The following is a 25781-nucleotide window of genomic DNA, read 5'->3' as shown; positions in this document are numbered from 1 at the left end:
CTGAGCCCATATTCAAAGGCTGGGTGCATTGATCCCTGCAAGACACTTGAAGGTTAAGTAACGCAGATCTCGACTAATCTGGTTAAGCTGCTGATGCTAAATGTCGGCTGGCATCCCAGCACACCAGCTTCTACATGCTCCTGATTTGCCACTTACCTTTCAGATAGCCACTTTGGAGCGATGTGGCTCTTTGCATGTCTGTGCCTTGTGCTTAGCTTTCTGGGAGGAGTGAGCTGTACCTGCCCCTCTGAGTGCACCTGTGATTATCACGGCAGAAATGACGGCTTAGGATCAAGGTATGCCCCTCTCTTTGCTACTAAGTATTCTGATTGTCCTGGAAAAATGGACCCCAACAAACCAGTCTGATTTTATAAAAGCAAAATTTTCATTAAAAATCAGGGGAAGTTTAGATTCTATGAGATTAGGTTCAGTTTTTATTAGCTGGTTGCCCACTGCCCTATTATTTTTATCATGAACAACAGAAGCCTCAAAAGGTTCTCTGAAACTTCAAAAGTACTTTCTGCTTGCAAAAATATTATTATACTCATATGCACAAAACACCCCTTGGAGAGCATGCTGTGTGGGGTGGGCTGGGGTGGGCTGGGGTGGGCTGGGGTGAGGGGCAGGCTTGTTGCAGAAAGTACAAGAGAGCGAGGCTGAGTAGGAGCTACAAGCTTATCCATGTTCTCCGCTGTCAGAGTTTCCCATTTCACCTGGGAATAGTTTACACTGTCAGTTTGGTAGTAGGAAGGACAAGAGTGAAGTTGGTGAGCTTAATAATTTGTTTTTTTTTTTTATTTGAGTGGAATTTACCAAAGTAAAGGTGTTTGGGAAATACCACCTGTTGCAGATATTGTAGGCCCTCAAAGAAGTTATTAATCCTTTACATTGATTTGACATAGGAAGAATTATAATTTGTTTATGATGCACGTGAATCCTTTTCCATGTAGGTAAATGCAAAACAGAGCTCTTGTTAGCCAGGCATAGTAGACTCTGGTTTTCTGAAAGTATTTACTAAAAATTAAATGGATTTTGTGATTTTGATAGTTGAAATAAACAATGAGTTTCTGAAACAAAATTTAATAGAATAATAACACAACTTTAATCAAATAATAATTAGAGCTGATGTGTAGCTCAATGGTATAGCAATGCCTGGCATGTCTAAGGACAGGAGTCTGATATCCAGCACAGCAATGCTTATGATGATGATGATGGTGATGATGATGGTGGTGATGATGGTGGTGATGATGAAGATGATGATGGTGATGATGATGGTGATAAGAATGTTAATACTCGGCAACCTGGGCTAAAGAGTGAGTTCCAGGAAAGGCACAAAGCTACACAGAGACACCCTGTCTCAAAAAACCAAAAAAAAAAAAAAAAAGTTAATACTTTTAAATTTATTTGTGAATAGTTTTATTTAGCCTACTTCTACAGGTGTTATGATTAATAAAGAAATGGATGTGACCTGTTTTCAAAGGCTGAGCATGAAAGATCCACCATAAATATCCATTGAACATCATGCAATTGCTCATATTTGATCAATTTTTACTGCGAAAATGGCCATTTGGTATGGTTCAATTTAATGGTTACCATATTATAATAATGATGAGGAAGGAGATGATGATGATGATGTGACATTATTAATAAATAGGTTTTCCAGACTGACAAATACTTTGTAAGAAACTAGTAGGGAATGAAAAACTGATACATGTTTCAAATAAGGCTGTATTTTACAATGAGTCTTGGAGAGTAGATCGTCTTGCATTGCTCTTGTGACCCTAGGTCAGTGTTGTGTAACGACCTGGATATGAATGAAGTTCCTACAAACTTCCCCGTGGACACTGTGAAGCTTCGGATAGAGAAGACCGTGGTGCGAAGGATCCCCTCAGAGGCCTTCTACTACCTGGTGGAGCTGCAGTATCTCTGGCTGACGTACAACTCGGTGGCCAGCATAGAGTCCAGCAGCTTTTATAACCTGAAGCAGCTGCATGAGCTGCGTTTGGATGGGAATGCCCTAACAGCTTTCCCGTGGGGGTCTCTGCTGGACATGCCCCACCTGCGGACACTGGACTTGCACAATAACAGGATAGCCAGTGTGCCAAACGAGGTGGTCAGATATCTGAAGAACCTTACCTACTTGGATTTGTCAAGCAACAGACTAACCACACTGCCACCAGATTTCCTGGACAGCTGGTCCCATTTAGCTGTGACACCTTCCAGAAGCCTGGATCTTCCACTGAGAAGAATTATTCTTGGTAAGCTCTGGGCATCCTTTGTGTAGGTACCTTGTTATGCATGGTTTTAGGGTGTGTGTGTGTGTGTGTGTGTGTGTGTGTGTGTGTGTGTGTGTGTGTGTGTGTAAAACCGAGGATTGTAGCAATACTTTCTCATTGGGACTGCCAGCCCACAAATAACAACAGAGACTTTTTTAGACCTTAAAACATCTTCTTAGATAACCAACTTAAGTTTTTTTTTTACTTCCTTCCTACTCATTTTTTTTATTTTTTATTTATTTTACAATACTATTCAGTTCTACATAATAGCCACAGATTCCCTTGTTCTCTCCCTTCCTGCCCCCTCCCCTTCCCCCCAGCACACCCCCCATTCCCACCTCCTCCAGATCAAGGTCTCCCCCGAGGACTGGGATCGACCTGATAGACTCAGTCCAGACAGGTCCAGTCCCCTCCTCCCAGATTGAGCCAAGCGTCCCTGCATAAGTCCCAGGTTTCAAACAGCTAACTCATGCAACGAGCCCAGGACCTGGTACCACTGCCTAGATGCCTCCCAAACAGATCAAGCCAATTGACTGTCTCACCTATTCAGAGGGCCTGATCCAGTTGGGGGCCCCTCAGCCTTTGGTTCATAGTTCATGTGTTTCCATTCATTTGGTTATTTGTCCCTGTGCTTTATCCAACCTTGGTTTCAACAATTCTCGCTCATAAAAACCCTCCTCTTTCTCGCTAATTAGACTCCCGCGCTCCACTCGGAGCCTAGCCATGGATGTCTGCATCCAGATTCCTCAGTCCTTGGATGGGGTTTATGGCACAACTATTAGGGTGTTTGGCCATCCCATTACCAGAGTAGGTCAGTCCTGGCTGTCTCTCAACCATTGCCAGCAGTCTTTTGTGGGGGTATCTTTGCGGATTTCTGTGGGCCTCTTTAGCTCTTTGTTTCTTCCTTTTCTCATGTGGTCTTCATTTACCATGTGGTCTCCTATTCCTTGTTCTCCCTCTCTTTTCTTGATCCAGCTAGGATCTCCCGCTCTCTTTCCCTTGACCATCACCCTTCATTGCTCCCACTCATGTCCAGGCTGTTCATGTAGATCTCATCCATTTCTCCGTGTCTTTCTTGGGGTCCTGTTTTCCATGTAGCCTCACTGGTGATGTGAGTAGCAGTCCAGTCATCCTTGTTCCACATCTAGCATCTTCCTGTGAGTGAGTACATACCATATTTGTCTTTCTGAGTCTGGGTTACCTCACTCAGGATAATTTTTTCTAGATCCATCCATTTGCCTGCAAACCTCATGATGTCATTGTTTTTCTCTGCTGAGTAGTATTCCATTGTGTATATGTGCCACAATTTATTTATCCATTCTTCAGTTGAAGGGCATCTAGGTTGTTTCCAGGTTTTGGCTATTACAAACAATGTCCAACTTAAGTTTTTATGTTTCACAATCTTATAATCTCTTTTGTAAGTTTCTTTTTTTTTAATTTGGTAATAAAGAAAATGGTATAACTATCTAATCTTTAACCCCCATCAGAGACCTGAGAATGATATAATATTACCTGAGTAAGCAGGAAGTGTAGAACTATAGAAATGACAGAGACAGATGGCTGCCTGGGTAGCCATACAAGATTCCTCTGCAATGTTAGGGCATCCATCTTTGGCCTACAGGCCTAGAAGATCTGACAGACTTTTTTTGGTAAGCAGGAATTTTGAAGGACTGTCCTACCTTGTCTTGGCAAAGTTCAGCAGTCACCTTCTTTTGTGTCCTGCTTGTCCAATTTGGACAGCATACTGTCAGCAGTTGAGGCAAGGGGAGTTTCTTGCCCAATGCTAGTTTTGCCACATTGAAAGCAAACTCCATATGGAGGTTCTTCAATGCCCATCATCCTTTTTGGAAGTAGATTGGTGCTGTCAGTAGCAGACGTGTCTCACTGTCATGAAAAGCCTTATGTTATTAAAACATCTTAAATGCCATATTCTGTAGGTCTCTGAAGTGTTTGAAGACCATTTATCTATCTAAACTATATCTGTTTGACCTTGAAAAATATACTTAACATGGCCAAAATCTGATTGTTAGATGACTAACTACTAACCTGTATTTCTTAATTATCTTAAATAGTTTATAATAATAGCTCTCAATGACTAGAAATTTATATTACATTGTTAAATGAGCTGCATGGGTACGATACCTTAAACATGAGTAAAAACATACATATAGTATAACAAAAATAACCTTAAATTTTATCAATCTACAAAAACTCATACCAATGTAAAATATTTAAGACGAGTAGTTGCTTTTTTGGTTTAAAAGTAGATTAAATAATCTACCCTTTTATACTATCATTTCTATCATTCTATATCTCCCTTTTTCTTTTCATAATGAGATACCTGAATCTAATCTCCTTTGCTCAGCTTTCTCCCTGACCATGACCAGCAACAACTTTAACCAATCTCACTAAACAATGATAAACATCCATAATCCATTGAATGACCAAAAAACTACCACCCCACCTCTTGGGAATGTGGGCGTTGTGCTCTTAAATTACTTCCTGTTGTCTGGGGGTGATGGTATCTTTAAGGGACCCTGAGAAAACAGAGATAATGATTAAGTCCTGGGAGAGGTAGCTGTTTTTCAGTCTCAGTGTGATGGGAAAGTGCAGGGCTTATCTGAAGTCCTGGCCTAGTAGTCTATGAGGCTGGACCATCTTAGTTGACCACCTTGAAAATGTCCTGAGCAGTTTGTAGTTTAAAGCAGATCTTTGAGTAGTATTTGTCAGCTTAGTGGCATTACCACAATCCAAGTGGATTCATCATTGTGGGGCCCCATCATCTTCTTAGGGACCCAAAGATCACTGTCAGGAATGGTCACGGGTCACTGAAGAAAACTTAAACATTTTAAATTGTCATATGCAGCAGAACTCAGAGAGGTTAAAGGACCACAATCTATTAATACACCTGGGGTATACAAATTTAATTCCTAATTACCTGCTTCAGACTCAAGCCTGAAATCATGTATAGGAAGCTAGATGAAGCCTATTTCTAGAATTAGTTAGTACTCTATATGACCATTAATATCACAACAGAAAGTTTAAACATGTATACAATAATCTTATAAATTTAGAGATAATATTTATACCTTAAGAAAAGTTTTAAAGAGTCAAAATAAAAGGGTGCCAGATAAGGCATTTATCTAATTATTCTTTTATCAGTAAAAACCTAATTGATAAGAGAATGGAAAGAAGTGACCAGTGACTTCCTCTCTCTCTGTCCTTCCTCAATCCAAAAGGGCCAAGCCTCTCTCTAAGCCCCTCCCTACTACTTCCTGTGTTTCTCTTCCAAAACCTCTATGGCTAATTTTGGTCAGCTAATAGCTAGCTCCACCATTTGATTCAAGGTAAACTTTATCGTCAGTCTCAGGAGTGTCAGAGTGAGATCAAAATATCCTACAATAGAGAATCTAACCTAGGGCCTTCCACCTGCTAAATATATAAGCCTATACCCCTGAGCCTCAGCCCCATCCTGAATTCAGTTAATCTACACCTACTCACCTACTTTTTCTATAAGATGTAATGGCTGTGCGTGTGAGTACATGTATGTGCAAACCTTCCCTTTCTGAAGTTGCCTTGTCACAGCAATGGAAGAGGAACCAATGTAGAAGATCAGTACCGTGAGCAGCTTGTTGCTGTGATAAACCTGATGGTGTGGTTTGCAGGCCTTGGGCATTGGTTTGCAGGGCTGCCCAGCACTCTTGGAGCCCAGATGATTCCATCAGGAGTCTTAGATGCTGGATATTGAGCTGTGGCTTACATATACAGCCACTCTCAAAATAAAGAGATGGAATATTTGTAAATGAATGAATGACTGAATCAACCATAACATTCCACCCTCATTTTCATCTCATAATGCAAATGCATTGAGTTCATCTCGAAAAAGCCTCCCAAGTTGTTAACAGTCCCAACACTGTTCCAAAATCCACAGGCTCTTCTGAGACTTCAGGCAATCCCTTAAATGTGGGCCACATGTTAAACATAAAATAAAAAAATTACATACTTATAATAGCCAGTTGCATGGAGTAAATACTCTTATTCCAGTGGAGAAATAAAGACATAGTAAAGAAAGACATATAGGGCCAAAGCAAGACCAAAGCTTGGGAGGGTAGATATTGAACATCCAGCTCCAGTGGCTGCAATTGCTGCTGGTAATTGTTGGAGCTTCTACATATGCCTACTCTTCTGGGCTTGGGTCTAAACTTGTGGTAAGGACCATGTTATAACACATAACAGATGAAGACACAAGGCACAGTCAACACTTGCCCCAACTCACTCACCACACGGTAAGGAAGCTGGGGTAGGAGTCTAGCTCCTAGGACCCGTGCCTCTTCCCATTCCTCTGTGATGTAGTATGGAATGTATGCTCATTGGATGGCCCTTTTTAGATTGTGTGTTTATTTAATTAAAAGGAAAAAAAAAAACCAGGGACAAAATTTCAGCTGCTGTCTCTCTCATCTATGTGAGTAAAAACACCAACTTAGAACATCGTAATGTATTGGTAAAACCCCAATCTAGAGTCATGTGGGTAAACATTTAAATTAACTAGGGAATTCAAATTAAAGATTTTAATACAAGTAAATTTCCAAAGAGCAAGTATTTCCACAGGCACATATGTAAAGACAGCCACTGTTTACCTCAGAGGGAAAAACTCTTGGTTGGAGAGGGCACCAAATGCTTTATTCGTTGTTTTTTTCATTGGTACCTAAATTTGCTCACTTGTAAACATAGTTAATGGATTTTGTCTGAAGGGCAGTGGCAGCCTGAATGTTTCCACAGATTTTCCCGAAGGCATTAATTCAGTCCAACAACCATTTTCCAGAGTCTATGAATATACTCTGCCTTCTTGCCAGGTCACAGCAGCCTGGGGAGGTAGGTTTATATTTATCACCACTCTAACAACTGAGAAGGAGGCATAATCAGCTCTCAAATTCATAGGTCATCTCCAAAGGCATCATTTGTTTTTTGTAAGCTTCTTTTTTAAATTGAGGGACTGCGATATGCTTTGTACATTGTGAAATACAAGATCTGATGTATATAATTCGCTAAATTCTTACAAATGCATACCCTTGAAAATGACACCTTCATCAAGATGGAGGAGATTCCATCACCGAAACGGCCATTATCTTGCTCTCTTGTACCACTTCCCGGTGACAGTCCTATGGTGGGTAGCCTTTCTGTTGACTTCCATCACCCGCTCTAGCACGCTACAGGAATGTTGTCCTGTAACATACATGCTTGTGCCTGGCTTCTTCATCTCAGCAGCTTGCTTCAAGGCCGCCTCATGTCATCTCACCTGTCAGCCATTTCTTAGTGCAGAGTTTCACTGTGTGAACCATTCCACCTGTCTCTGATTGTTGGATGCACTGACTCTTTCCAGTTTGGGCTTTAAATAAGTTCCTAAGATCAACATTGCTGTGCTAACGGATGGCGGAACGTGTAGGTTTAAAGAAACTGCTCATTTCCCAAAGGGGATATATAGCACTGTGCATTGTCCCTATCCGTGTGTGACAGCCTGGGTGTTCTGTGTCCTCCCCACACTTCACAGTGCTGAGCCTTTCCATTTCAGCTCCTCTGGGGAGTCAGCAGACCAATCAGGGAGCTGAATCATTTTGCTTTACTTTAGTGACTAATGATGTCAACTAGGTTGCCATTTTCTCCCCAGCCACTTGTACATAATCCCCCACGAACTGTCTGTTCAGGTCTTTTGCCTATTTTTAAGGGTCATTTTCCATTTTTCTTTACTGCTGAATGTGTATCTTTAATCAGTTATAAACACTTCCTTTAATTTTAGCTTACCTATTCATTTTTTACATAGTGTATTTGTGGTGATATTGTGTCCCCCAATATATTGTGCACCTTAATAAACTTATCTGGGGTTAGAGAACAGAACAGTTGCTAGGTAGACATAGAGGCCAGAAAATGGTGGCACACACACCTTTAATCCTAGCATTCTGGAGGCAGAGATCCATCCGGATCTCTGTGAGTTCAAAGCCACACTGGAAACAACCAGGCATGGTGACACACGCCTTTAATCCTAAGAAGTGATGGCAGGAAGCAGAAAGGTATATAAGGTGTGAAAACCAGGAAGTAGAGCCTGTTAAGCTTTTAGGCTTTTGAGCAGCACAGTTCAGCTGAGATCCATTTGGATGAGGACTCAGAGGCATCCAGTCTGAGAAACAGGATCAGCTGAGGAACTGGTGAGGTGAGGAAGCTGTGGCTTGCTCTGCTTCTCTGATCTTCCAGCATTCACCCCAATACCTGGCTTCAGGTTTGTTCTTATTAATAAGACCTTTTAAGATTCATGCTACATGTATTTGGTAGGAATAATTTAAATTTTGGTAATGTGATTTATTATTATTTTACCTTCAATGCTTTCTGAGAACCATTTAAGAAACATGCACCCACCACGAGATCACAGAGGGACTCTGCTTTCTTTGTAGGCAGAATCTTTAAATTCAGTTTTTGACATTATATCCTTATCTTTTATGCTTATGATTATGACCCACCTCGAAAGAGTCTCTGTATGTGGCGCAAAGCAGGAATTGCGGTTTATTATTTTCTAGACGTCTGGTTGTTCTAACAAACATCATTTGCCGACAAGGCTTCCCTTCCCATTGTGTGTCTGTGCAGCAGTCTCCACAAAGCTAAACGAGGCCTCCGCTTCGCTGGGAAGGGTTAGGGCTTGCAGAATAAACTTTGCTTAAGAATCTCTCTCTGCTTTCCCAAACACACCACGCACGCACGCACGCACGCACGCACGCACGCACGCACAAAGAGCCTATGTTACCCAACTGTTCTGATGCATGACAAACACTGAATTTCTCTTTCTAAGGGATGAAGCAGCACTCAGTGGCCCCATCCGAGAGTAGTCACGAAACAAATTAATTCATGCAAATCACTGTGGTTGTGACTGGTGTATTTCCTTCAAAGAATGTGAGTAATAGTTTAACCTTAGTGACTTTTTGTACCTTTGTCCCCATGAGGAAAAACACAAGGTGGATGAATGAACGCCGTTAGCTCTTGTAAAATTATGTTTATTCCCATCTTAAAAATGATACCTTTGACCTTCAATGTTTCAAAACTGGAGCAGATAGGCTTCATGTTTTTAAGGAATTTAAAAATCTGTCCTCTCGGTTATATGGCTTTTATATGTAACCAGTAGAACTGATTTTTAATCTTTTCATAGCTGGCATATTTTAATAGTTTTAAAGTATGAATGCAACTGTTAATGTATAGGCATTCGTACTGCAGATAGATACTGCTGCTTGGACGTTTTTACTTAAAGACAACAACACAGCCACTACCCACGGATGTAGATGTTTTTGGTTGACAGAGATAAATCACGGTAGAAGGCTTATTAGATTAGGAGGCGAAAGAAATGTGGGGTTACTTGGGACACTAAGAGACTTAAGGAGTCAAAGTAGTAATCCCTCTGTGCTTTAGTCTCCTCTGGTGTGGGATCAGAAATGCAATGTCTTCCCAAGGTCGCAAAGAGCTGAGTGTCGTGTGAGTCACAGCAAGCTAGCATTCTGGATGTGGTAAGATCCGGGCACGTGTTCAATCCTGCTCGCCCAGTTGTGTAGATTTAGACAGGCTTCCTCTCCGTCCTGAGCCCTGGTTTGCCTTTCGTTAGGAGGGTCGTGGGGCTGTGAGAACTGAGGCAGCTTAGTGTTCCCATTGGACGGTTTGCTGTGCTCGGCTTTCCGAATGTCTGAGGGCACAAATGAGGACCGACGCTCCCTTCTATTCTGAAGTGAGGACCGACGCTCCCTTCTATTCTGAAGTGAGGACCGACGCTCCCTTCTATTCTGAAGTGAGGACCGATGCTCCCTTCTATTCTGAAGTGAGGACCAACGCTCCCTTCTCTTCTGAAGTGAGGACCGACGCTCCTCCCTTCTATTCTGCACTATCTTTGTCAAGATTTCTGTTAAAGAAAAATCTTCGTAGAGATAAGACTCCTCCCAGAGCAAATGCTCATTGCCTGTATAACAAAGCTAATTATTCTCTACATAGCTGTGATGATCAGACCTTCAACTCTGGCCAAAGTTCCGTAACACAGTGGCAGGCTGGCTTGTCCAGACTGAGAGGTTTCCTAGGGTGTGGTTCTCAGTGCAAAAATCAGTAAAATCCTGGGCAAACTGGGATGGGTCACTCATCGTGGGTTGGGGTCAAATCTTGGTGCTTTTACAGTGCTTGACAAGAGCAATATTTGACATGTGGGAAAATGTCTGGCATTGCTAGCCAAGGAATTTTTAAAAAAAGTACTCTTCACACACAACTGTTATAGGAAATGGTGGCTTTGATCTGTCAGGCAGATTAAACATACATCTCGAAGTCAAATACTGAAACAGCTGGGACTAGAGAGGTAGCTCAGTGGTTAGAAGCACCAGCGGAGGACCCGAATCCAGTTCCCAGATCCCGTATCGGGCAGCTCACAATTGTCTGTTCCTCAGTTCCAGGTGACCTGACGCCTCCAGCCTCTGCACCACTGCACACATATGAGGCACATACCCTCACACAGGCACACACTCAGAAGTTTAAAAACAGGTACTGACTGTGATGAGCCTAGAGTTTTATACATTGAATGGTGGCCCAAACTGATTGATCTAAAACATAACGCTCTTCATACTTTATGCCGTTCATATGAATACCGTCCATATTGTCTCTTCTCTTTTCTCCACACGAAGGCGGGTGTACACGTGTGCCACTGTGAATCTTTGGATGTCACAGGTTCCTTCTCACATTCCTCGGCACGGTGACAGCAGAGACATGGTGGGAGCGTTTTACCTGTTGCATCCTGCCTCCCTCTTGTTGTTCTCACTGGTGTCCTAGCTCTTAAATTCATGAGCCCGTTCATGACTGGATGTTCACTCTGAGAACTGAGCAGGTGTGAGCGGGGAGCCATGTATCTGTGTCACTGAACTTATTACTAATTACAGCCCGTGTTTCCGGAAGTCCAGTTGACGTCTAACCTTTTGTGATTTTTTTACAAATTTCTGACACTGTATATACCAACGAATCCAATAAATTTGCTCCACTGTGTAGGTCCGAGTGAAAAGGGTCTTCTTACTGTTAAGTCATTCCGACAGGAACGAGGTGGACTCTCAATTTCAATTCGCATTTCCATGATGACTAAGGATAGTAAATATTTTTTCATATGTTTATTGACCGTTGATTCCTCTTTGGTTGGAAAGTGTTCAGATCATTTGCCGACTTACTGATTAGATTGTTTGTGTTTGTGCTGCTTACTTCCTTGAGTTCTTCGTGGATTCTGGTTACTCACCCCACGTTGGGTGAGCGGCTGCATAGACTTTTCTCTCATTCTGTCACCTGGTTGTCTCTTTGCTGCTAATTGCTTCCTTGCTGCACAGAACCTTTTAGTTTGATAGAATGCCATTTGTCGGTTCTTGCTATTACTTAAGGTATTGAAATCCTATTCAGAAATTCATTGTTCCTGCTTATATCTTGACATGTTTCATCTGGTAGCATCTTAGTTTCAGGTCTTATATTAAAGGCCTTTGGTTTTGGAATGGTTTTTGTACAGGCTGATGCAGAAAGGTTATTTTAGAGGTTTTCTAGTTTACCAAATCATAATATTTAATTTTTCCTAAATCTCCTTTATTCTAATTAGGTGCATTTTTCCTATGTAAATCTGTGGCAGAATAGTTGCCATTATTCACATTCTGGGAGAGGTTACTGCATGTTGTATAACGTTGTGGAGCTTTTGAGAATTAGAATTTCAGCCTAGGTATTAAGTCTCATAGCCACACTCAGTTTTTCAATATAAGAAAGAAACCAAGAAGTTCGCTTACGGCATACAACCAGGTGAAGGAGCCAATATTAAAAGAAAAGGGTGCAAATTAACATTCATTAGCGGACTAGTCACAGATTCACAGGATTTAATGGAAGAGGGAAGAACTCAAGGTTATTTACTCCGAGGAGAAAAGCAAACTTCTCAAATATGAGATTAAAAAGTAACCAGTCCAGGCAGAAGAAGGAGCCCTCACGGCTTGCTGCCACAGTTCCTGTGAAAACACGGCCCAGAAATGGACAGTTCCTTGTCCAGCACTGACAGACTCCCCTAAATCACAGTTCTCTGTTTTCTTCTCAGCCCAGATGCCGTGCTCTCAGTAAAGCTGTAACTACAAGGTCAGCCTTGTCTCAAGCTTGTGTTGCAGGAAAGTATCTTCAATGACATTTGTCCGAGGGCACGTTCTAAAGGACCTTCCTGGGTCTCTCTAAGACTTTCAAAGTCTCGCTATGGGTTGTTTTTTTTTGCTCTGAATGCCTTTCTTAATTTGGTAATTTTGGAGAGGCTGGGAATGAGCCCACTGACTCTGGCTCTTTTATATAAAGGGTTTTTCGTCTGTGGCCCCTTTACTAGCAAGAAGCCCCCTCCCCAGCACCAGCTTCTGTGGTTCTTCCTGGGCATTCCTTAGGTAGAGAACATTCTGTACATGCACCGGCTTTCTACTCTTCACGCTCACCCCTGATGACAATGCCACTGAGCTTTCTGCCACTCTGCGGCAAGGATCTTTCTTCTCCCTTCTGATAACTGTACACTCAGCTTCCTTTGAGCTCTCAGTGGCAGGCTCCTTTGAGGGCCAAACAATGTCAGCTCACAGTTCCCAAGGCTGAGGTAGACACGGAAGGAGCTTAGTGCGCGAAATCTTCAGCCTCTATTGAAAGGTTTCTGTATCCCGAAATTGAGTTTCTCTGCCGATGCAATAAATCAGATCAGGCTGAATTAAAAGTCCGGGTTTAATCTGAGTAAAGCATTCCTGGCTGGTCTCGGGAAGAGGGGAAACCACAAGGCAAGTCCATGAGCCAGACCTTAAATGCCATTAAATACCCTGGAGGTGTGGTCTGGAACTTCTCAGGAGGAGGAGCCACTTGGTGGGCTTTCTCAGGGGCAGAATCTGGAGAGAGAGGGGTGGGGGAAGATGGGACTTCCACCTAAACATCTATGTCCCTTGCAGCTGGTGCCTCTTGCACTGAGATTTTGGGCACATCACCTTGGTAGCCACCATGTATGACATCCACGCAATGTCACTTTCTGGTCTTATCTTTTCCTATTGCTGGTTTGGCCGCACTAGCCTCGTTTTACCTCAATATGTCTTCAAGTTGCACAAACCCATGGCGCATTCCAGGCTGAGCGAGGCAGCTCTTAGCACCATGTGATGTGCTGAAAGGTACTTTCTGAGCACTCAGGACTATGCGTCTCTATCCCTGTACTTAACGGCATTCTCTGGAACCTGGGTTCAAATCTTGGCTGGGATACTGATGAGCTATGTGATGTCGGTCCAGATTTTGGCCCCTCTGTGCCTGGGTTTCTTCACCTCTAAAATGGAAATAATAGCAATACTGACTTCCTCACAGCATCCTTGGGATTAAATGACAGCAATGGTTAGTGTTTGGAGTGGAGGTCGGGAAATACCAGTTACGAGCATTAACAAGTAGAAGAGGCTTGCTCTCTGAGATTGCTGGCTTTTAGGGCATAGTTGACATGCAGGTGACCGTACTTTATCCCTCCCAGAACTTCATGTGTTAGGGAGATAGTGGGTCAACCTTCTGTCACCAGACAAGCTGTGCTGCAAACTGAATTCCTCAGGACGACCTCACTGTCCCTTTTCCCTGTCTGTTGTAGGTTTACAGGACAACCCTTGGTTCTGTGACTGTCACATTTCCAGACTGATTGAGTTGTCGAAAGTCGCTGACCACGCTGTCATACTTCTCGATCCTCTGATGGTCTGCAGTGAACCCGAGCGCCTGGAAGGAATCTTGTTTCAGAGGGCGGAGCTGGAACAGTGTCTGAAGCCCTCAGTGATGACCTCAGCTACCAAAATCACGTCTGCTCTGGGTAGTAACGTTCTGCTGAGGTGTGATACCACCGGCTACCCTACCCCACAGCTGGTGTGGACCAGATCCGACAGCTCACCAGTTAATTATACAGGTACAATTGGTGTTCAGGCATGAACAAGTTCACGAAAATCTGGATTTCATCTCATGTTTTTTTGTGCAATTTTTAAAATTTTATTTTCATTTTTTCAAGACAGGGTTTCTTTGGCCACTAGCTCTGTAGATCAGGCTGGCTTCAAAGCCAGAGATTTGCCTGCCTCTGCCTCAGAGTGCTTGGATTAAAGGCATGTGCCTCCACACCTGGCTTTTTTGTGCATATTTTAAATGACTGATTAATTCTCTTAACGTCAAGACTTATAGCGTTGCTTTTGTTTTCAGTGGTGGGAACTGAGCCCAGGACCTTATGTATGCCAGGCATGTGCTCTGCCAGCAAAGTTACACCTTTAGCCTACAAATTCAAATGAGATTTTGTTCAGTGCTTAGACTCAAACCCAGGGCTTTCTGTGCTATAGTCCTAGCTGTCCGGACACAAGGGATTTCAAGAGTACATTTTATTGATCAATATTTTCTCACTTTGTATAAATACTTAGAAAAAAGTTAGACCATAGTTTTTTTTCTTCCCTTATGTAGAAACTGCATGTAGAAGTAAATAAATGATTGCCACCAAGGCTTTTGTCTTGTCCTGTTACCTTGGGTACACCTGCTTTAAAGCGCAAAACCTTGGGAACATTTTTTAAAAGGCTTTCATATTGAACAACTCCGTTTAAATACTAAATTATGCAGAGAGCTTACTTTGGAGCAGAAATATAATTTTTAGAAATATTAATTATATAGGCATTTCAAACGCTGTGATGATCAAGTCCAGGCTTTGGTCCACTTAAGTAAAGATAGGATTAGTCTTGGGACTCTTACAATAAAATTATGATGGAGGTTAAAAAAAAATTGATGGAATAGAGAAGTTAAGGTCTAATATTCCTGTAGATTGCTAGCAGATGGCCCACAGTTTAAGTTACTGACTTCACATCTGGGCTATTGGTACCCTGCTTTATGTAATGTTACCCTTCTGGAAGCTTCTGTCTTGGTTTCAGATAAAATTTTAGTGTTTAGCAAATAAATACTGCAATTTCCTGCATATTTCTATATATTACTCTGCAAACAAGTGAGCTTATAATTCTCTAGTTTATCTGATTTTAATACGGGATGGATGACAGCTGGGCAGTGGTGGCACATGACTTTAATCCCAGCACTCAGGAGGCAGAGGCAGGGGGATCTCTGAGTTCAAGTCCAGGCTGGTCTACAGAGCAAGTTCCAGAATAGCTAGGGTTCACAGAGAAACCCTGTCTCAAAAACAACAAACAAACAAACAAACAAAAAGGGATGATAGGTTTGGAATAGAAGCCATAAGTCCCCTATGCCCAACAAAGACCTCTGGTGCCTACTGGGCATGTGCATAGATTAAATTACAATGAGAAAACATCTTGAGAAATAGTTAAGTAAAGTCTTGTTGTTTTGGTTTTGTTTGTTTGTTTTCTGTGTAGTCCTGAGTAGAGACTCATGATAAACATTTTATAGATTCACAATCGAAATTGGGAGGCAGCTTTGAAAATTAATTTTCTGATCCTCTTGTTTCATAAACACAGAGACACGGGTCTGTACTTACCAGTTTCCTTGTGTACAATGCGTGCTGCTTGGGAGACAAACGTTTACTATGACCGGGATCTCCTGATTTCCATCCCCACACACCCAGATCTCCTGATTTCCATCCCCAACACTTTTAAGTAATCATTTCCCAAACAGACAGACCCCACAGCACTCAGCAGGTCCCAGACTTCATATGAACAATTTCCAGCACCGTCACCTTCCAGCAAGAGCATCCAAAGTGCCCTTTCCCCGAACTGTGTGAGAGGGACATATACAGAATCTCTTTCCCTCCTAGTTGGTGGGATTGCTCCAGAATGTCCTTTTTTCCCCTCATAGACTACTCCTCTGTTTTCTTCTAGTAATTCAGGAGTCTCCAGGAGAAGGAGTCAGGTGGTCCATCATCAGCTTGACCGGCATCTCCTACAAGGATGCTGGGGATTACAGGTGCAAAGCCAAAAATCTAGCCGGGACATCAGAAGCTGTGGTTTCGGTGACTGTTGTGGGTGATGTTACGACCACCCTAGTACCGGACACTACAGGAAGGAGCCCTGGGGAGCACCCTGAACAGAATCCCCAGCCCGGAGCAGGAAGATCAACACCTCTACCTAAGTCATGGTTGTCGCCCAGGCCCTCTTCTCCTGCGTCCTCTTCCACTCCTTCTACTGCTTTATCTACATCTACATCGCCTCCTTCTTCCTTCTCTTTGCCTCCTGTCTTCTCTGTCGCTTTGGCAACCACGAGTGTCAAAACCAGCAGCTCAGAAAGCACCGTCAGGATGAGCCACCCCAGCCGAGGCGGGAAAAGCAGCCCAAAGCTGGAGAAGAATGGAAGTAAGTTTCCTCCAGTCAGTGCAAGTAAGAAAGAGGAGTTGGCATTGTTGGACCAGGCAATGCCCACGGAAACAAATGCCACTATAGACAACCTCAGAGTGGCCAGCGAAATGGGAGTGAGTGTGACTTTGACATGGAACACCACCACACAGGGGTCTGCTGTGACTGTGCTGTATTCCAAGTACGGAGAGAAGGACCTGCTGCCCGTGGATGTAGACTACGGCAAGAACCAGGCCACCATAGATGGCCTGGAACCCGGCAGTCAGTACATAGCATGTGTCTGTCCCAAAGGAGCAGCTCCCCGGAAGGACCAGTGTCTCGTGTTTTCTACCACCAGAGCAGAAGAGCGTGACTCACAGTGGTCACTCCTGATCGTGGTGACCAGCACTGCCTGTGTTATAGTCGTGCCCCTCATTTGTTTTTTATTATATAAAGTCTGCAAACTGCAATGCACATCAGATGCTTTCTGGGAAGACGATTTGGCAAAAGAGACCTATATCCAGTTTGAGACCCTGTCGCCCAGATCACAGAGTATAGGAGAGCTGTGGACACGGAGGCACAAAGATGATGCAGAGAAGTTGCTGCTGTGTTCTCGGACAAGTGTGGACTCTCAGGCGAATTACAGAAGCGATGGCTGTAGACCAGAATATTATTGCTGAGGTTTTGCAGGTGAGATGAATGTGAGCGAAGAAGCGAGGCCTCTCAGGCTGTCATAGACCCTCTGTTGGATGGCTTTTGAACAGACTTTCATATCATCTGTAAGAATCACAAATTTTTTTTAATGTATTTTTTTTTTTTTTTTTTTTTTGCCGGAGGCTGAGGACCGAACCCTGGGCCCTGGGCTTGCTAGGCAAGTGCTCTACCACTGAGCTAAATCCCCAACTCCTTGATGTATTTTTTCAATTTAGTTGAGGAACATCTCAATTAAAACAACAAATGACCTTGATTTTTATTACACAAATGACATCCGTATAAATAATTTTGAGTGGTATTTAATAAGCTTATAATAATTTTAGGACAATTTAGTTCCTAAAATAAGTTGACAAGAAAATGCTTACAATAGATTAAACCCTGCATTTAAAAAAGAGCATATTTTGATCTGTGAGGAAATACTAGCATAACCAGCTAAGCCTGGGGGCCCCGACTGTTCAAAGTGCTTTAGGGGGTTTGCTGTGGGCGTTCGCCGCTGCTGCCTGGTGTGTGAACACGAGACCCTAATGAAGTTTGTGTCCACAAATAGCCTTTTCTATCTCATTCTTTGAAGTCAGATATTGGTCAGCTTAAGTGCAAAAAGTGGAACACAACAAACACAAAACTTCTGTAGAACTAGGGTTGGTATTTTAACACGGTACCCAGTGGTTACATTTTTCAACACGGTCGATGGACTGCATGGGTCTCATGATGTGTTAATCTAAGAACGACCTCCTTCATTTCTTTCCACCTCCCCCGTTACCTCACCGTCTCCCTTCCCTTCCCTTTCTTCATCTTCTAAGGGGCAGAGGATGCCCATCAGCCAAAGGACTCTAAGCTCAGCTGTCTTCTGCCTCGACGTGTTTGTACTCTCTGGGTAGAGAGAAGGCCTTTGATACTTCTTTTCTGTTGTTGAGGCATAGTGGTTTGCTCCTTTATGTTTCTTTTTTCATTTGTATGGGGGTTGGTGTTTTCCCTGAACATACATCTGAGGACCTACCACATACCACTGTGTGCCCAGTGCCCTCAGAAGACAGAAGTGGGTCTCAGGTTCCCTGGGACCAGAGATTAAACAACTCATTCATTGCTGTGTGATGAATGGATCAAGAAGAAGAAGAAGAAGAAGAAGAAGAAGAAGAAGAAGAAGAAGAAGAAGAAGAAGAAGAAGAAGAAGAAGAAAGAAAGAAAGAAAGAAAGAAAGAAAGAAAGAAAGAAAGAAAGAAAGAAAATAAATAAATAAATAAAAATACACAAACAGGAAGACTGCTCTCAAACTCCTTCTATATAGCAGCCAGTTTCATGCCAACAACAAACTAGGTAGAGTCATGGTAACACAAGAATGCTGGAAAGCAAGAAAGCTAGCAAGTCATCAAGAAAGAGCCCAAGAGCCCTGGTGAACAGAGATTCAAAAATATAAGTACAGACATCCATCCAAAAGATTATCTGCCGAGACTGAGTTGGCTTTATCCCGGAGATGCCGGGCTAGTTCAGCACATGCAAGTCAGTAAATGTAATTGTCTCACATCCATTGCTGTGATGGAACACCTGAGCAAAGCAACTTGCGCAGAAAGGGGATTGTTTGGCTCACACTCCCACATCACAGTTCATCACCAAAGGACGTCAGGACAGGAACTCAAACACGACAGGAAGGCCATAGGAGTGCTGCTTACTGGCTTGTTCACCAAGGCTTGCTTACCCTGCTTTCTTATAGTACCCAAGGCCTTCCCACAACAATCACTAATTAAGAAAATGTCCTACAGGCTTACCTATAGCTCAATCTTATAGAGGCATTTTCTGAATTGAGGTACCCTCCTCTCTGATGACTCTAGTTTGTGTCAAGTTGACATAAAACTAGCCATCACAGTAATGAACCACACAAATGGACTGAAAGACAATGTCCTAAAAGGGCATTTTAAGATTTGAAAGAGAAATATCAGTGGATTCATTTGGTCAAAAAAAATTTTTTTTTCTTTTGGTTAAAAAAAAATCAGGGAAATTAGAGTAAGACCATAAACACATGGGATAAAGACTTCATAAATGCTGTTTAGTTTTTTTAAATAATCTTTTTACTAGTATTGTACACATCGTAAGAGTGGTGTGTGGTGTGGCTATGAAGATTGATGAAGGGCATAGTGTGCAGCCAGCATTTCCAAGGACTGACATTGTCACAGCAGTGTTTTGCATTCTGGCCTGGGGATATCAGGAGACAGGGCTACTTCACTACAGGCAAAGTCATGAACTGTGGGAAAGAGCTAGCCTTGACAAGTAGTTCTATTTGATTTACGAAGGAAGCACCTGGTAAGTAATATGGCTGGAAACAGACGCGAGGAAGAGAAGCATCCATCAAACCCTGAGAATGTCCTCTGGCCTGTGATTTCCTAGTCTGTGAAGGAGTGTGGCCATGCCACCAGCATGTGGTCCCTATCCACCTTATACAGCACTTCCAGAATGAACTGTTCACCAAGATTTACCTTTGATGACTGCCCAAAGGAGAGAAGCTGGCCTGTGGCAAGCCCGCCAATGCTTAGACCTGAAAACCGGTAAGAAGATGGGATTTGGGACTTAAATGAATGATGACCTCCATTCCCAAGGGAGGACCGAGAAAGTGACTGGTGGCTAGATGTGGTCGAAAACCTTGGTGCTGCCCCACGGACTGCTCCGCAGTGGGCCTGGAGGGCGTTCTTCATTATGTCCTTTACTGCCTTCTGAACGTACTTCTGTGTGCCTCTGTTGTGGAGGCTGTCTGCCACCAGGCAAAACCTGCCAAAGTTATTCTTGAGTTTGTCTGGCCTCTTGGGAAGATGGACGGGCTCTGATGAGGAGGAAAAATCTGCAAGCACTGAGTGCCACATGATATGTCTCCAGTTCCCGATGTGTAGAGGAGTACCTCACTTAGAAGTTCCTTGAAACCATGATGCCAGGTAGCAAAGCAAGGCTAAGGGGCAGCTTCTCTTTGGAGAGCTTGGCAGTTGTTCACCAACAGAGGGACTCTCCACAGATTCCCGGTTTAAACCCACCAGCAGAGTCACATCATGGACTAAAAGGATGTGACGGTAGTCCTCTGCCCTTCCGGGTACTGTCTCGGTGAGGCAGCGTGCTCTCTTAAGGGGCACGTCAAGCCCTGTGACACCTGCTGGGGTTAGATGGTAGCAGTCCCTGAGCAACATGCTCAAGTCCTTCTGCCAAGTAGATTGAGGGCTTTGACATCATAATCGCAAGTTTGCTCAGTCACCACGCCACAGACAGGACCCAGGCATTGCCCATCACAGTCAAGCTCTCAACGGCCACCGCCACATTGTCCTACACAGCACCTGGCTTGGCTGGTTGTGTACCCCTCGTGTGACTTCCCTGGAGAAGCATGGCTGTTCTGTCTTGGTTACCATCTTTCACTCCTATCTACAATCTCACCCACCCTTTGGGTTCCCTCGACATCCCTTGGTGTGGCTAGAAATCCTGCCAATGATCTGAATCGCAGGTGCACAGTGAGGGCGATCGTAGAAGAAACAATTACACCAAACTCTCTACTATCTGTGCCGTGAAGATTTTGAGGCATAGGATAGACTTATAAAGTTGTGTCAGGAGCCCTGAAATATTCTGAGAAGCAAGTTCAGATAAAATTTATTTTGTGAAAGACACATGTTGGCTTTTAATGTACTACATCCTAGAAATTATAAGTAGCTGGAGAATTAAAAGTTATTGATTCTAAACCTCTCCTTGTTAAAAAGAAAAAAAGAATTTTTGTTTAGACTCTAAAACTTCCCTAGCTTTGTAAGTTCCCCTTTTTTCCTCCTCTTTGCCTTTATCTTTCTCTTTGCCTTTCCCTCCCTTTTCTGTTCTTCCCCTCTCCCTCTCCCTCTCCCCTCCCTCCCCTCCCCTCCCCTCCCTCCCCTCCCTCCCTCCCTCTCTTTCCCCTCCTCTTCCTCCCCTTCCCTCCTCTGCATCCTTGGTGCTCTCACCGCCGAGTGCATTGTCTAATGATCTGAAGCTTTTTTAGTATTCATTGTTAGCATTTTAAAAATAATTTTTATGAATAATTTTGTTAAATTTATGTTAGATTAACTTATTTTAACTTAAAAGGTCAATAAAATTTTATTTATTTACTATGATACAGGTGTCATTCAATTTTGTCACCATGATATTTTAAAGATTCGGATAAATAGTAAATTATGCACACTGTATTAGCAATTCTATTGCTGTGGGAGGATGTCACAGACTTCTGAGTCACCAGTGGGTGTGGATCTGGCACCCAGATTACACAAAGGCAGTTTGTCAACACAGGAGGCCTGGAACATCAGACATGATATGTCACTGATTTCCTTCGAAATCAAATCCAGCCTGGAGTTGATTTGGACCATCAAGGAAAAGCTGGTTGGGGGTGTGGGCTCAGGAGGCTGGGAGAAAGCCCTGGGTTATCCTCAGCTCAGTATTAGCACTGAGTATTAGTATGAGGTGTGCTGCAAGTGATTCAGGACTAACAGCGAAAGCTGCAACCCTGTAAGGAGTCTACTTCAAAAGCATGCGCATTGGAGGTACAGTCAAAATGCCCCAGCGATGCCATTGCTAGCCTGTTCTTTTAAGTATGCTTTCTCAGGTAGGGAAGACTGGGGTCCTGCTGGGCAGCACAAAGTCCATACAGTTAATGGTTTAAGGGTGTTACTGGAGACACTGTAGTGAGCCAACCCAATGACATAGAGCCAATGCATACGGCACTTAACAATGATTGAGGTTCGGCAAGATGGCTCAGCAGGTAGAGGCACTTGCTGCCTGACAGTGGCATTCTGAGGACATGAATTTGATCCCTGGGACCCACGTAAAGAAGGAAGACGGGAACTGACTCAGCACAGTTGCCCTCTGGTCACCAGAGACACGCCATGACACAATTGCCACTCGCCACACTAACATTATGTTTCCCCCAATGATTGTATATTTTACACTTAGGAAAAACACTTTATTTTGTTATCATGTGCTATAACATGGAACATATTGAAATATCTAAATTCTTGTTTTGAAACTTTTATTTATTTCCATTTTATGTGCATGAGTTTTTTGCCTGTTTAAGTCTGTACATAATAGGTGTGCAGTGCCTGTGGAGACCAGAAGAGGGCATCAGATCCCCTGGGACTGGAGCGACAGACAGTGGTGGCCACCGTGTTGGCACTGGGAACTGAGCCCTAGTTCTCTGGAAGAGCACCCAGTGCTCTTAACTGCTAAGCCATCTCTCCAGCTTTAAATACCCAGCTTCTTAAAATGTTCAAAAACGATAGCACTCTGAATAGAGTCAAGCAAGTTTGTCCTGGAATTTGGAAAGCATTTACGAAAATTCATAAAAAAAAATAATAATTTTGACCCCTGGACTTGTCTCCAAAAGAGTATGAAAAATATGGAGGTAAAAGTGTCTGCTGTACAAACATGAGTTCCTGCACTCTGATCCCCGGCATGCGCAAAGCTAGTCATGACTGTGTCTATGCCTGTGACTGGCCTATAACTCCAGCAGACACAGGTAGATCCTGGGAGCTTGCTGGCCAGTCAGGCTAGTCAAAATGGTGAACTTCTATTTCAGTGAGAAACACTATTTTCAGAGAGCAAGGCCCAAATATGGCCTGCACATGTACTCACATGATCGTGTGCATATGTACACTCATGTTCATGCACCACTCAGGCATGCACACACATTGTACACACATACAGATGCATGCCCGTATGGACACACAAACATGCATACACATGCACATACATGCACATACACCATGTGTGCACATGCACACACCACACAAATGAAGAGAATGAATAATGCAAGGAAAAAAATTTAAAGAAAGAAATAAAGCTGCTCAATTTTACTGGCATGTGTTTATTCATAATAGATTGTAAAATTGAGATTCAGATACATAAAAATGGTAATAGCTAATTTCTTATGGGTAAAGGATATACTATGAATTATGGAATAGACTCACAATTCCAAAAATCAGGTGTATTATCAAGCGTCTTTCTGAATAAATAAATAAGATAATATTTTATGATAATTTTTTTCTTTTGAGACAAATTCTCCTTTTATATGCCAGGATGACCTTGAACTCACAATCCTCCCGCATCAGCATCAGCCTTCTGAGTACCAGGATTACAGGAAATTCTGCTACAGCCAATGAAAGAATTATTTTAAACTCAAAAAACTTCTAGCCGAATAATCGTGAAACAAAAGTCTCTAGGCAACAGCTTGTGAACGTTTAGTGATTGATTTTGTCGTCTCCACTGTCAAATGATGTGTATTCAGGACAGAAAGGGGACAAATAGAGATTAGTGTAGAAAGTAGCCGAGCCACTGTCCAAGTGTCAGAAAGACCGGAGGTGAACTGAGATGGAAAAAGAGAATGTAGGACTATAGGCCTTCACAGTAGGAAGAAGAAGGAAGAGAAGAAAGACCAAGGAGGATGCTGGAGCCCCTAGTCCATTCCTGAAGCGTAAATATAATTAATCTTATCAATTATAAAATTATAAAAACCAGGAGTCAGATGTCAGGGCAAAACCTGAAAGATCAGAGAAGCAAGGGAGCAGCCGCAGTCACTCCCCACCTCTCCGGATCCTCGGACCTGAAGGGCTGAGATCCTGTTTCCACTCCGCCTTATCACTTCCTGTTTCTCTCTATACAGACCTCCAGACCTCTATGGTTAACTAGTGGCTAGCTCCATCCTCTGACTCCAAGCAAGCTTTATTTGTCAGACACAAACAAAATATCACACAACACAATATCCCCTCCAGTGGAAGGCTCAGCTAGTAGCTCCTTGCCTATGAGAACTATAAAGACCCCAAAGCTGGCTAATGAGCCTGGGACACTAGTTTGGATCTCAGAATAAACTCAAAGCTCACTGAAAGGAAGGAGGCAGTCAGCCTCAGACCTCCTCACCCCTCCCTAGCACCCAAGCTGAACAGCACCCCACAGATGGGCTGTGCCTGGGTCTGTAATTTTGGCAGTGGGCAAAGACAGTCAGAGGCTGACCATGCATCTAGTTCCTCTGGCATCCTGAGATGCTGTCCAGAAACCTCCTTGATTTCCCTCAGGAAAACACGGGGGTAGTAGTAGGGCCAGACTTCCTGTGGTCAAGTAAAAAAGACAACACAATCAAACAAGACCAGACAGAGGTTAAGAAGACTCATTATCATCTTTCCTGTCTTTGGCATAGGGTACACCACTCCTGACTTTACTCAGGAGAAACCACGCCATGTTTATGCACTCGCTTAGTGTAATTCACTAGCACAGTCAAGGCTTTACAGAAAGGCAGCTTTCCTATTGTTACTGTTATTTCAACACTCCCTTTATTAAGTGTTATTTGTTCTGTTTTACCCAACTTCCCAAATATTTAACATTATGCAGTAGTGAAGAGTTATATTCCTAAGGTAATTTTATAGACAATGCTGAGCTACTTATCATATTCTCTGGGGTGAGAAATGACCTCAAAAAGCAAGGTAACAGTTTGTCTATATGAGAACACACACTTAGTATGTTGTGGTATCTCCGTGCATCCTTCCAAACAACAACAACAAGCCTTATAAAATACAAATATAATCACAAATGGCTGATGTTGTGTGGGATTACTAGCCAAGGGAACACACCGAGGATTTCAAATTGCTTTGAAAAGAAAGAAGCATCAAGTTTTATCCTGCTATAGCTTGGAGCTTATGGCGAGTAAGAGAAAGAAAGCTTCAGAGCCTGCAAGGTGGAGAGAGGAGCAGACAGCAAATGCTGAACACGGATGAAATCACACCCAGGATCTGTAATCAAACAAGTGCTAATCCACCAGACAAAGGTCTGAGACTTGGTGTTCTCTTTTTCTTTTCTTTTTTTTATTAAGAAATTTTCTATTCACTTTACATACCAACCACAGATCCCCCCTCTTCCCTCTTCCCACCCTCCAGTCTTCCCCACAACTCAACCCCCATCCCCACATTTCCCAGAGACTTGGTGTTTCATAGCATATGTTCAAGGAAGAGCTTGAAGCCAGTGAGACCAGAGTAGAGAGCCGGCTTCTGGGAGAGAGAATGCTTGACAAGGCATGGAGCCCTTCAAAAGTGTGACAGTAGGAGAAAAAAACACACACACACAGAAGGGAGAGAATTCAAGTAAATACGGATGTGGAACACTCAAGCAATTATACATAAACAAACAAACAAACAAACAAACATGAGCTGGGTAGCAGCATGCACACCCTTGATCCCAGTACTTGAGAGGCAGAGGCAGGCAGATCGCTGTGAGTTCGAGGCCAGCCTGGTCTACAGAGCAAGATCCATGACAGGCAACAAAACTACACAGAGAAACCTGGTCTCGAAAAAGCACACACACACACACACACACACACACACACACACACACACACACACACAGAGAGAGAGAGAGAGAGAGCATAAAAAGTTTTTTTATACTGACAAGGTACCTAGAATAAAGTAAATACCGGAGAAGGATAGTAAAAAGATAACTGTCTGCTATTCAAAGA

General features: G+C 43.0%; 1 protein-coding gene across 1 annotated transcript; it reads left to right on the top strand.

Moving 5' to 3' along the window:
• Positions 1-180: 180 nt before the first annotated feature.
• On the top strand, positions 181-17357 carry Lrit3 (leucine rich repeat, Ig-like and transmembrane domains 3). The gene is made up of 4 exons (XM_028857853.2): positions 181-296; positions 1786-2258; positions 13927-14232; positions 16139-17357. Exons 1-4 carry the CDS (start codon positions 181-183, stop codon positions 17266-17268), a joined length of 2025 nt encoding a protein of 674 aa, XP_028713686.1. The 3' UTR covers positions 17269-17357.
• The last annotated feature ends 8424 nt before the right edge of the window (positions 17358-25781 follow it).

This window comes from Peromyscus leucopus, chromosome 6 (assembly GCF_004664715.2).
Source record: "Peromyscus leucopus breed LL Stock chromosome 6, UCI_PerLeu_2.1, whole genome shotgun sequence".
NCBI classification, from domain to species: Eukaryota; Metazoa; Chordata; class Mammalia; order Rodentia; family Cricetidae; genus Peromyscus; species Peromyscus leucopus.
This window is presented reverse-complemented; position numbering and strand designations above follow the sequence as displayed.